The 14,013-nt window shown below is 39.6% G+C and overlaps 1 protein-coding gene across 1 annotated transcript in view; it reads right to left on the bottom strand.

Moving 5' to 3' along the window:
• Positions 1 to 518: 518 nt before the first annotated feature.
• Positions 519 to 14,013, bottom strand: part of DIAPH3 (diaphanous related formin 3) — a 106,002-nt gene continuing 92,507 nt past the window's right edge. The window contains exon 28 of the mRNA XM_087938039.1: positions 519 to 1,473. Within this exon, the coding sequence (XP_087794165.1) occupies positions 1,217 to 1,473 (257 nt within the window). The 3' untranslated portion in view covers positions 519 to 1,216. The remainder of the gene's footprint in view (positions 1,474 to 14,013) is intronic.

Genomic DNA, 14,013 nt, shown 5'->3' with positions numbered 1-14,013 from the left:
GAAAAAAAAAACAAACCTTAGTAGTGCCTTCAGTACACTATTTTAAAGATTACTTTCCTTCACCAAACAGTAGTGTCACCAAATAATTTGCAGCACAGTGCACATTTACAATATGATTAGCCATATCTATAGAGCTGAGCAATGAACAAATGAATTTGGAAGTATAAGAAATAGCACTTAAGACTTATATACCGCTTCACAGTCCTCTCTGAGCAGTTTACAGAGTCAGCATCTTGTCCCCAACAATCTCATTTTACCGATCTTGAAAGAATGGAAGATTGAATCAACCTTAAGTTGGTCAGGATCAGCCTGGAATACTGCCTTTTAATCACACAAATTTTATTCCAATAATAATTCATGATATAAAAGTTTCTGGATAAATCCAACAAAACTTTTCGCAGAGCAGAGTCCAAAAGGTTGGCTATGTGAAAATAACCAACACAATTGTTTTGGTTCTTAGATTTGTGCTGTGAGCAAGTCCGTTTTTCGCTTCAATTTGAATAGCAGCTATAGGCTGAATATAAATTTCAGATTTATTATAGAAATAACAATACATTTTATATATGCATATAATCTATAGTCCATGCAGCCACCCATCAAACACTCCAAAACATTTATAAAACTTTATAGTAAGATATATATTGTATTGCACGTTCCAAAGAGCTAGTAACAAAACTGTAAACATATATAGCTTGATTTGCATTTTTTTAACATTCAACCAATAGTTTATGTGAAAAGGAATGTCAGTTATTAAAGGTGAGCAATAGCAAGAAGTCGGTTTTCATTGTTTTAATTGCCTCCCAACCAGTTGCAAAATATTAAGCCCATATATTATATAGTAATACAATTTTAATTCGGACCCAAAGTATTTATGAATGTGCACTTCAAAAGACAATGACAAATATGCAGCAGCATGCAAAATGTATATATCTATATACACTTTAAAATATGTAAAACATTATTTGTGATAGCAATTAAAAAGATTTTTAAATATATATTTTACCAACGGGTGTCATGACAGGAAAAGCAGTGGAGACTGGGAGTTTTAAATAAGGAATATTTCTCCCTCAATGTTAGGAATATGCTAATCGCTACTTGCAGGTATTTATAATGTGAAGCATTGTTCCGAACTGGTGCAATCTTATGAATAATGTAACTAAGTATTTTCTTGAACATCTAAATGAGTCCAAAATTTTTATGCAACTGGTTAGAACGTTCACAGTGCTCGTAATCTCGCGAGCAAAGCTTCCACTTCAGGAATCCCTTCTCCTCTAGAGCTGCCAAGTTCTGCTTCTTCCTTTCTGTTGGATCCTCCGCATGGAATTTTCTTTTTTCCAACAGCGTTTCTCTTTTCTACCGATGAATTAGCTTCGTTTTCACGATGAATGTCCTTGCTCGCGGGGTTCCTTACCAGGGTGCCATTCATATTGTGGTGCGGATGCATCTTCTCTCCTGTTGGCGCTTTCTGGTTGTCTGTATGAGAAGAAAACAAACCAATTTTTTTTGCTGTACACTTATAGTGAGGTGTATAATACAGATTGACCCATTTACAATATTGGTAGAGCTTATCTTTACTCCCAGGCTGCCTCATCATCAACTCTTTCTGGAGGGGAGAAAGGGATGTCCCCACCGTCTGTTAAGCTCCACTGCCCTTCAAAGCAACCTCAGAGGGAAGTTCCCTGCTTGATTTTTGAAGTACACTTAGTCCGAGTATATAACCTTCTCTCTCTCTCTCTCTCTTTCTTTCTTTCTTTCTTTCTTTCTTTCTTTCTTTCTTTCTTTCTTTCTTTCTTTCTTTCTTTCTTTCTTTCTTTCTTTCTTTCTTTCTTTCTTTCTTTCTTTCTTTCTTTCTTTCTTTCTTTCTTTTCTTTCTTTCTTTCCCTTCCTTTCATTTTTATCTTCCTGCCTTCTTGCGCATGTGCACAAATTCACACACAAAAAATGTTTGACATATGCTTTCCTGGGAAAGAACAACAGGAGGGCACAGCAACAAGGAAATTGTCTGGTGGGAAAACATGGTAGCTGGCAGCCTGGCAGGAATCATTTTGCCAACTTGTCTCAGTTCAGACAAGTTTTTTTTTTCTTTTCTTTTTCAAATGATCTTAAAATTAAGCCAGACTGAGCACAGGAAAGAACCAGCTTCAAGTTGTATCGATTGATTTGTTATCCTGCCTTTATTGTTTTAAACAAATACCGCAAGGCAGCCAACGTATTCAAAACACCTTCCTCCTACTATTTTCCTCACAGGAACCACCCTGCGAGGTGGGCCTGGGCTGAGAGAGAGGGACTGGCCCAAAGCCCCCCAGTTTTGCTTTCATGGCTAAAGGCAGAACTAGAACTCCCAGTCTCCAGCTTTCTAGCCTGGTGCCTTAACTAAATCAAAAGGGAGAACATGGGTCGAGACAAAAGAATTTAGTTCTGATAAGAATCAAAAGGAAAGACGGGTTTTTACATCCCTTGATTCACGAACTTGGGTAGGATATGTAGATTCTGTCTATATTGAGTTAACTCAGAGGTGCTTTTTCAGGAGGCAACTGGACTTTGTTTTGTCTTTTGAAGATGTTTCGCTTCTCATCTAAACCCCCAAGTGGCCTCCACAGCCCTCTAAATGACCGGCTGTCTGCAAGGAATATAAATCCTCCCATTCCCCACCATCCTGTCAGAGCTGAAGAAACTTCTTGGATGAGAAGCGAAACGTCTTCAACAGAAAAAAAAAAAAAAAAACCAAGGAAGTCCAGTTGCCTCCTGAAAAAGCATCTTTGGGACCAGCGATGACCTGGATGACTGAGAATCTCTACGGACTATGTTGAGATCAGTTTTATTTCGTTCAAAGAATTTATAGAAATTCCTGAGACATTGCACTGAAGAAGCTTAAAGGTTTTTCCAGAAGTATTGTAGAGAGACGAACAATTCTTCTCACCGTGTTCTTCAATTTTTATTTTTATTTTTTAAAAAAAGCCCACTACATATTTCCTAAACTAAAAAGTACAGCAGCTCCTGCTGGATTTGGCTGAAGCAATCCCAACAGTTCTACAGCAAAGCGGAAGTCCAAACGTCCATTTCTGCAACCCAAGCGGCAGTGCCTTCTCAAGCTGACCCATGTCACGGTTATCTTGAGGAAAATTTGCGGGGGGGGGTGGGGGGAGCCATCAAGTTCCGAAAGAAGGATAAATGGAAGATAAGATGGAGGTTGTCCTCCAGCAAGGGAAACGGACAAACTTGTGCATAAAACTGCTGATCCGGCTGGAATCAACTGCCCTCCGAACAGTAACGATCGGGATTTGTTGTTTGTTTTATCTGTCAGCCTAGATAACGAGCGAAACTCGTTTTGGCTCTCTGTTCGGAGCCAACAGTCGCTTTAACTGACTTGTCAAGTTTACAAATCAGTTTGCTGATTTCACAATTTCCTAGGAATAGCGATGGCGGGAGGTTATTTATGAATGTATACGTTCCAACTAGACTGTGATGTTTGTATGTATGTGTCATATAAGTGTGGATGTGTGTGTGTACATGCATAATGGTTATCTTTTTAGAGAGCTGAATGCAATGGAATTTCATTTTAATATATGCTGATTAGTGTATATTTAAAGTGACAATAAAGACCCTATCCTTTATTCTCTCCTCTCTATTCTATTCTATTCTATTCTATTCTATTCTATTCTATTCTATTCTATTCTATCCAATCCTATCTTATCCTATTCACTCTCATATTCTACTCTATCTATTCTATTCTATTCTATTCTATTCTATTCTATTCTATTCTATTCTATTCTATTCTATTCTATTCTATTATATTCCCCTATATTCTATTTTATTCTGTATTTTATTCTTTATTCCATTCTATATCTTCTTGCCGATATTCTATTCTATTTTATTCTCAAATAAGTTTACAGTCACAACAATGAGTCAATTAACAGGACTTTCCAGTCCATAGGCAAAAGGAATCGAAAACCCAAATGAAGTTATTTTGCAATGGAAGCTACACCAAATAATGTTATTTTTCCATATAAACATGTGTCCGTAAATAACTGCAATCATTTCAATAAACAGCAAAAAAACAAAAACCCTTTTCCTATATAATTCACTCTCCTGCCAGTGGGAAAAAAAAGGATTACAGGTAATCTTTGATTTAAAACAATTCATTTAGTGACTGTTTAAAGTGACAATGGCACTGAAATTAAGTGACTCACCACCGTTACATCATCCCCACGGTCGCTTGGTCCAAATTCAGACACGTAGCAGCTAACTTATATTTGTGATGGTTGCCGTGTTCCGGGATCAGGTGATCACGTGACAAGCAAAATCAACGGGGAAGCGAGATTCACCTAACAATGTGATACTACCTTCAACAAATGCAGTGTTTCGGTTAACGACCGTGGCAAGAAAAATGGGGCAAAATTTGCTTAACAACTGTCTCGTTTAGCAAGAAAACAAATTGGGCTCCCTTGCGGCTGTAAGTCGAAGATCCTCAAGAGAATCTGACCACTTGCAGGATCAGACTGAGCCCCCGTTTTGTTGTGGCCCAGCAGTGGCTAACGGAGCTGGCCACAGAGTCAGAAAGTGAGGAGGTTGGGGAGGAACATGGGCCAGTCCTGGAGGCTAAGCAAGGCTCGGACGAGGGCTCTGCATCAGAGGTAGAGATGGGGGCCAGGGCCACCTGACAGTTATCAGCTGCCTTTGGAGTTAGAGATCAGTGGGGCAGAAGGACAGCTGGAGCCTGTTCCCGGTGTGCACATGCGCAGAGCTGCCAGACAAAAGGGAACAGCTAAGGAACAAGGGTCAACTCAAGAGTAAAGGCACAGGTGGACGGTGAATGGCCCCTCCCCTAGGGAATAAAAGAGGAGTAAAAGGGGAGGGGAAGGAAACAATTTGTTCATTGCAGCAGTGTGAAGATCTGTTTGTGCAGCTCAGAGACGCTGTGCCGAGTCCTTCCTTGTCAGCACTGCATTTGGAAATATTTATATGCCAGCTCTCCAAGCTAAATAAGGTCTGTGCTCCTAATTACACCCTTGAAAGACTCTTTTGCCAGGCCTTTGGTTGAATGTGAATGCAAAAAATTCACCTTCATTTTATAAAAAGGGGTTTTGCCGGGGCAAAGAGTCTGCTTAGTGCTTTTTGAGGACGCCTAGGTTAGAACATGCTTAGTCCAGGCCTGACTTCCAAAATTCCTGTGCTTTAAAGTCCTAAAAATGTCATTACCTTATTTGTTCCCAGAATGTGCTCGAAGGAGAGTTAAAAAATAATAATAATGAATTACAGATTTTTTAAAAAAACTTAAAGCGAGAGACCTTAAACAATAACTCAGTCAAACTTCAAATGCGTTGTGAGCTCCCTTTTTAACAAACCTCCTGAGAGATCGCAAACTTTTTTTTTTTTTTACAAAAAGGAATATTCAATATTCATGTAACCTTGAACAAGGCTTGAAAATGGCTTCAACAAACTTGACATGACATTTAAAAGGGGTTTTTTTTTCCCCTCTTTTTTTTTTTTAGGATTATGCGCTGAAAGATGTTCCATCATCCCAATTGTAATGACTTTGGAGCCCAGGCAGTCAGTCATGACAAGTGTGTTTTATGTGACTGGTGAAAATCCCTACCGAAAACAGCTTGTACATTAAAAGGCTGCTGCGGAAGATATTTACTGCACTGTCAGGCCCTGACCAGGAGCTCACAATGATGGATGAGTTTTTTTATACCCGTTTCTTGGGCAATCTCGACAAATTCTAGGAAGCATGATCACCTTTCGGCTGTGAGGGAGAAAATAATAATAATAATAACAATAATAATAATAACAACAACAACCACCCCAGTCTTCTAGAGCTTCCTTTATCCAGGAGGCAGTTGATGCATAAAAATCGAATAATGCAGGGAGCAATTTTAATTTAGTTCCATTTACCGTTTGATAAAATAACGTCAATGTGTTTTCCAGGGTGAAACACACACATCCCTGCACGAAATGGTGAGACGAGAGGTGGCTTTGGGGAAGGTCTATAAATATGTAAATCTGTTTTGCGAGGGAATGTGCAGTGCAAAGAAAATAATTCTGTTAGCCTCAGAAAGAAGAGGTATATGAGAGGCGAACGGCAACTAAAATCTTCATAAAGGCTGTGGATAATTTTTAGGGGAAGGGAAACTATTTTCCTGCTATGTAAATTCACTATATGCACAGAGATTTTAATATGAGATACTTTAAACCTGATATGTCCCATCTTTTCCTAAATATAAGACCTACCCCCCAAAATAAGCCCTAACATGTTTTACATGTTTGCCTAATATAAGCCCTACCCACGCACCCCCCAATAAGCCCTATTTAAGAGCCTATGCAGACAGCCGCCTGCCCATTCTGTCTGGTTGCTTGTGGTGCTGTAGCCATGAGGTGAGGCAGAGGGATAGTGGAGCTGACCCACATGCCCTGCACCGGCTTACCTTAGGGCCCCTGCAACCAGGTCACCTACGCCCCGACACCTGCCTTGCGGTGGCAACAGAAGCCCACTTGGCAGTCAGCCCACTTCTTCTGCTTGCTCGTGGCCGCAATGGAGGAAGAGTCTGGGTGGTGTCTTGGTGCCACAGCCGTGAGGCAAGCCAGGTGTCTGGGCATGAATGGCCTGGCTGCAGGGGCCTTGAGGTAAGCCGGTGCAGGGTGCATAGGGCGGCTCCATCCCCCCTGCGTCATGGTGGAGGCACTGGCGCACCACGCAACCTCCTGCCCCGTAGCGAGCAAGCTGAAAAAGTGGTCTTCCCGTACATGGAGAAGAAAAGCCCAAAAGTAAAATAAGTCCTGGTCTTATTTTTGAGGAAACACAGGTAGAAGGGTAAAAAAATATGTAATGTTGTAATTCTGTTACTTAAAATTTAGGATATAGTTTACTCTTTGTGCATTTTTGGTGTTTATTAAAAGAATGTACAAATATATAAATTTATTAAATGAATATACAAAGCTTAAAACCTATTGGGACAACAGTCTTGGATATTAAACAAAGTGGCTGTTAAACAAGACATCGCATGATTGCTTTGCTCAATGACTACAATCTCAGCACACCCAGTTGCGGACACTAAACAGTCTTGTTGAGAGGATGAAGGGTTGGGTGCCTCAGGTGGGTAGACTTCTTGAAAGACAGGGCTTCTAGAAAGCTTTCCTCAAGGCTAAAATACATGTCAGACATAGGGTGTATTTGGAAGTTGCCGCATTTGATGTGAGTGCTGAACTTTGCGCTGATGGCAGAGGAAATTCAAATTCCAGCTAGACTAAATTTAATTTCCCTAGAATGTGGTTAAACATAATTGCATGTTGTAGATATCTATTATATAGGGTAGCAATTTAGGCATTCCAGTACTCCAGAATGAATTATTTCAAAAGCTGCCTCTTTAGAAGTAGATGAATTACGATCTACATTAGTTTATCAATCCATACATTTCTGATGACCTAGTATCTTCTTCAAAGACAAACATAACATTTTCATATTGTCCTTCCTTCCTTCCGTCCGTCTATCTATGTATCTGTCTATTTATCTACCTACCTACCTACCTACCGAGGTGGTATATATATTTTCTCCTATAATTTCTATAGATAATACAGTAACCAGGAGGAAAATATTTCTAGTTACTTGGCTTTTCCACATATATCTACAACTAAAAATGAAAATTAAATAGCACTGGCTGGAAATGAGAATTCCATTCTTAAAAGCAAATGATAAAGTCTGGCTTTAAAGTTTGACAAACATCTTTGAGAACTTTCAGTTTATCACCCCTGTGCAAACAGAGATAGAGGTGGGTTTTTTTTACACAATTTTATTTTTTCTAGCCTTAGCCCTGCTGTTTGATCGGTAGAAATTGTGTTTGAAAAGGTTTTTCTATACGGTTCAGAATTGATTCACCTTATTTTTTTTTCTGATTTGGATATAATTAATCATGTCAAGAAGAGAGCGTTAAATGTTCTGAAGAAGACACTGGACATTTTTCTTGTGGTATATGCACCAGGAAGGAGATAAATGTTATAGTTTCCTATTTCCTTTAGCGAAATAGCTATTTGTCGAGTCATATATTATATTTTGCTTGCTTGCTTGCTTGCTTTTTTCGCAAATATTCACTATTTGGTTAGGAAAAGCTAAGGAGTTTTCCAAAAGCAGAGATGCCCTTGTCCTTGCTCATAAATAGAAGTATCTGATGTCCTTCTAGAATAAAGGCGACCAATGATCGTTCCTAAAAATGATTTTTTAAATAATGTCAAATTCACAGCATGCCCATTAGGATCCAAGTTTTATCTTCTCTTTACTCACTTAAATGAGATGCACGTTGGAGGAATTAAGTAGATAAATATGATAGAACATAGCAGTGGCTAAGACGCCGAGCTTGTCAATCAGAAAGGTGGGCAGTTCGAATCCCTAGCACTGCATAACTGGAGCGAGCTCCCATTACTTGTTCCGGCTTCTGACAATCTAGCGGTTCGAAAGCATGTAAAAATGCAAGTAGAAAAATAGGGACCCCTTTTGGTGGGAAGGTAACAGCGTTCTGTGCGCCTTCGGCATTTATTCATGCCGGCCAAATGACCACGGAGATGCCTTCGGACAGCGCTGGTTCTTTGGCTTTGTAACGGAAATGAGCACCACCCCCTAGAGCTGGAAACGACTACCACGTATGTGCGAGGGGAACCTTTTACCTGTATAGACTCACTTAAATGAGATGCACAGTGAAGGAATTAAGTAAATAAATATGACAGAACTTAGCAATTGCTCTTAAACTTATATACCACGTCACATTGCTTTACAGCTTCCTCTAAGCAGTTTACAGAGTCTGCACATTGCCCCCAACAATCCGGCTCCTCATTTTACTCACCTCGGAAGGAGGGAAGGCTGAAGTTAACCTTGAGCCAGTCAAGATTGAACTTCTGGCAGTCGGCAGAATTAGCCAGCAATTCTGACTTCTAACCACGGCGCCACCAGTGGTTAGAAGGTGAGTTCAATGCCAGTCAAGTTCAACTTGGGAGGCTACTCAACTTTCCTGCTTTTTTAAGAATGTGTTGTTAAAAAGCTGAGCCCGCACAAACGATATGGGTGAGTCTCTCCTGCCATGGTGTGGCTTGCGCTGTCTCCCAACAGAGGACATCAGAAGATGCTTCCATCTAGGGAACAAGGACATCAACACCATCCCAACCTCTGCTTAGCAAACTAATCCACAGCCCAGCGTCCAGGAGCAGTGAAACTGCCCCTTTTCTATTGAAGTTGTGGCAGTTGATTTGATTGTGTCTTGATTCCCCCTTCTATTGAGTAAGGAGAAGAAGCCCGAATGGTTCACCCTGAGACCCCTTTCCTAAGAAACACCCACCTGTCTTCAAGCTGTTGAGTACAGAAGGGACAGAAAGATAGCAATAACAACAGGAATTGTTGTTATTAAACAGCAAAGTCAGTGGGGAATCCAAATTCACTTAACAATCATGTCATTACAACCAAAGATGATTAGGGGACTGGAGGCTAAATCATATGAAGAACTGTTGCAGGAACTGGGTATGTCTAGTTTGATGAAAAGAAGGACTAGGGGAGACATGATAGCAGTCTTCCAATATCTCAGGGGCTGCCCCAAAGAAGAGGGAGTCAATCTATTCTCCAAAGCACCTGAAGGCCTAACAAGAAGCAATAAGGATGGAAACTAATCAAGGAGAGAAGTATTTTAGAACTAAGAAGAAATTTCCTGATAGTTAGAACAACTGATCAGTGGAACAACTTGCCTCCAGAAGTTGTGAATTCTCCAACCCTGGAAGTTTTAAAGAAGAGGTTGGACAACCATTTGTCTGAAACGATATAAGGTTTCCTACCTGAGCAGGAGGTTGGACTGGAAGACCTCCAAGGTCCCTTCCCACTCTGTTATTCTAAATTCACTTAGACTTATATGCCAGCCCATGGCACTTTCTGGGTGGTTTTCAATGCCAGCATTATTTGCACATTGTCTGGGTCCACTTTTTACTGACCTCAGAAGGGTGGAAGGCCGAGTCAATCTCAGGCCCTGTCAGGATCGAACTCCACACTGGAGGCAGAGTTTGCCTGCAATACTGCCTTCTAACCACTGTGCCACCAGGGAATCCTTATGCAATAAAAGTAACTTCTCTGTTACTTTTAAGCTCTGAACTAAAACGAACTTCTCTATAAATGGTCTAAGCTGGACTCCTTTAATTAGACAGATCTGTTCGGGGAGCCAAGGATGCATTGCTCCTTTGGGAGAGGCAAAACTTTTAAAATGAAGATGTATTTTCGGAGTGGGGCAATGCCCTCTGAAGACCAGAGAGCCTAGGAGTCAATTCTGTTTGAATGGATAATCATACATTCATTGATTAGTCATGTTATTGACTCAACTGTCAGTTCCTCTCTGTATCCCAACCACTTAGTATTACCATTTGCAGCTATGTTTCAAGTTTCTTAATACATTTTTAATGCAGAATCCCAGTTATCTTACAGTATTCCAGTCCTCCAGCGTTAACAAATACTGGGAAAGAATTCAGAAACTTTGTTTTATCCCAGGAAAGGTCTATCTGACATTTTCTTCCTCTTTAAACAGAGAGAAAGAGAAACAAAGAAAGTAAACAGGGTAGAGAAAGACAGCGTTTAAACCAGTGTATGCAACACACACACACACAAAACACACACACAACACACAACACACACACACAAATAGAATAGAATAGAATAGAATAGAATAGAATAGAATAGAATTCTTTATTGGCCAAGTATGTTGGACACACAAGGAATTTGTCTTGGTGAAAATACACACTCACACACACACACACACAGGATTTTCAATAGCCAGTTCCGCATTAGAAGCTATATTTACTGAACTTTCCTCTTTTATACAACTATCATCTGGTCATTCTGGAGAAAAATGTAGAAGCCAGCCAAGTATGTTACAAAAAACAAACAAACTTTAAATAGCTTTCAGGGCACATAGTAAAGATATATGTGGGCTTGAACAGAATGACGTTTAGTGCAGTTGTAAATAAGATTGTAATGTACAAGTTAAGAGTTGCATGAACACTTAATATTGCAGCTGGAAGCCTGATGTCACGTCAGTGCAAGCAACCTTGAAATGTTAGCATAAACCCTTTCCCCTAATACAACATTCCTTCTACATTGTTCACCCATCACCCTTCACCCAAGCTAAGCAAATATGACAAAGGAGGTCACATTGTCAAAGCATTTCAAGGAAGAAGCTTTGCAAACTGTTGACAGAGAGAAGGCAAGGAAACCAAGGTGCTAGAAACAGAGAACACGGAAAGGTGATACTGCCAGTAGAAAGATAGAAATGGGCTTCCAAAATTAGAAAACAGACCACAAAACTGGACGAAAACGAAGAGGGACAAACCAACAAAGGCAATAACAAAGATACAACAGCAAGAGTTCCATTGCTCTTGACAATGTGAAGGCACATTTGCTCAGTCGTAATCTCTGGTTAGTAGAAATGCAGTTTGAACAATTTACTAACTGCATTTCCATAACTACCATAAAAAAAGCGATACCTAATATAGACATCCTATTGTCCTCCAGCAAATCACAGCTTCTGCTTTCTAACGTTGCTACATTCTGAAAATTCAAGTCCTGCTGAAAATTAGCTGGGAATCATAGGTTCATTCGAACATCTCCTCCACCTAATACTCCATGGGAATAAAGTAACTGTTTTTGGATTATTTTGTATAAGAATGGTAGTTCTCAAGTAACAGCAGTTCTCTTAGTTGGAATTGGAACTTACAACGGCACAGGAACATTTTTGACTGATGCAGCACTCTCATGAACGTTGCGATCAAAATCCAGATGCTTGGTAACTGACTCATATTTATGACGGTTGCGTTCAAACCAACTCCTTGGACTGGAAGTTCTAAAACCCGTCGCATTTGATTTTTAAAGTATCAGTGGGTGCCGACCATTTTGAACAGTGTAACCTTAACACTCATTAGAAATTGGTCCTGTACAACAATATCACAATAAAACGGGATTCTGCAGCATCATGTTCATTAGGCACAAACTTCTGTTACCCTAATTAAATTGCTCTTGGCTTGGACAAAGTAGATAGTTATTTAACAGCAATCACCAAGGCAAAGTATCCATCTTGCCGCATAAAAAAGGCAAGACGCAGGTGTTTCAAGGAAAGACTGCCTTAATAGGGTCATAATGAACTATATAGCCATTTCTAACCGACCCAAGACTTGGAAAAGACATTTTAGACCTATTAGAATTATTTGCATCTATATCTGATGGACCTATTGGTTTAGTCTTTGGCCCCAATCTTTATATAGAATAGAATAGAATAGAATAGGAAACAATATGATAGGTTAGAACAGAACAGAATAAGAATAGAATAGAATAATAGAGTTAGAAGGGACCTTGGAGATCTTCTAGTCCAACCCCCTGCTTAGGCAGGAAAACCCTACACCACTTCAGACAAATGGTTATCCAATCTCTTCTTAAAAACTTCCAGTGTCGGAGAATTTACAAATCTGGAAGCAAGTTGTTCCACTGATTAAATGATCTGTCAGAAAATCTCTCTTTAGTTCTAAATTGCTTCTCTCCTTGATTAATATGTAGCTAATTGATTAATATATAGCTAATGCACTAAAGCTGACCGTAATACTTTTTTCCGATTAACTCTCAATTCAGGTGGTGAATACTGAAATGCAAATACGGTGGTTTGCTATAATGAGGAATCTCAAACTGTCAGTACTTGCTTTTTTACTCGTTAGGTAACATTTTAGTAAAGATCAAGGTTGTTCTTCCCTTAAAAGTAACAAGAATTTGACAACATGGAAGTACCCCTCCTCGGAAAGAAAATTGCTGTTTAAACATGGGCGAGTAATTAAAAAGACATGCATTAGCACACCTCACTTTCATTTTTTTTAATTTAAAAAAAAAAACCATTTCGAAATGTGCTACACAATAACAAAAGGTATTTAAAAAAAATAAAATAAAAAGCAAACTGAATTTAAAATGACACGGGAGACCTTGAATGTTAAATAAAGGTGATCTTCCATTTGCGATTAAAACACTTAATTGCCTTTCAGCTAATTGGCTTCTTCCTGTCTAGATTTTTTTTTTTTAAAAAAATGCCTCCTTTTAGCAACTTTAATTGCTTTTAAGGTGCCCCTCAGGAAATAATGTCAGGAAAAAATGTCTGAAGGATGCTTTGTTTAGAGGCACATTCACCTTAACAAAAAAAAAAGAACTCGCATTTATATTTATATAAGCATTGGGCTGATTGCATTCGAAATACAAGACAGCTATTACTTGAATAGTATTAAGAGGAGAAAATTGAGTGGGATTTTAAAAGATGTCAGATGGTGTTCGCTTCAAAACGATAAAAGAACTGTGATTCGGGACGACAGTGACATGTTCTGTTCTGTCAGAATTCTTGGGTTTTTAGAGGAAAACAAACAAACATGAAAGCTACTATTACAATTGAGGGGGTGTCTATCTGCAGAGTAACTGGATTTCCCCATGGTGCGTTCATTGATATTGTTGTGTTCCGCCAGCAGCCTGCGGAAATGGCAGCAGAGTCGGACAGCGGGGAGGAACATGGGCCAGTCCAGGAGGCTGGGGAGGACTCGGACGAGAATTCTGCATCCGATACAGAGATGGGCCCAGGGCCAGTTAAGGCAAAAGAGGCAACTCAGGAATAAGGTTTGGAGGTGATTGGCTCTCCCATTAGACATAGAGGAGCAAAGGGACATGAACCTTTGCAGGAAGCAACTTGTTCTCGGTTTGAAACCTGAAGCTCCATGTTAAATTTACGCTCTGTTTGGTCTTGTACAACTATTTGGCAATTTAGTTGTTGGCAGCATTTCAAGGAAGATAAAGGTGCCTGTTTATCAGACTTATCCCAAAGGTCTTTGGCAGACTTCTGTGGGACTATTTACAAACTCTTTTGAGACTCATTACGGACTGTGAATGACTATAATTCACAGCCATTGAAATAAATCAAAAGGTTTTTGGGACTAATGTGTGTTTGTTAATGTCTCAGGAAGCCTTGGCCAGGACAGATA

The sequence above is a fragment of the Pseudonaja textilis genome, chromosome 8 (assembly GCF_049901715.1).
Source record: "Pseudonaja textilis isolate UNSWEBS1 chromosome 8, rPseTex1.2, whole genome shotgun sequence".
Taxonomy (NCBI): Eukaryota; Metazoa; Chordata; class Lepidosauria; order Squamata; family Elapidae; genus Pseudonaja; species Pseudonaja textilis.
Note: the sequence above shows the minus strand (reverse complement) of the source record. Positions and strands in the feature narration are given on the sequence as shown.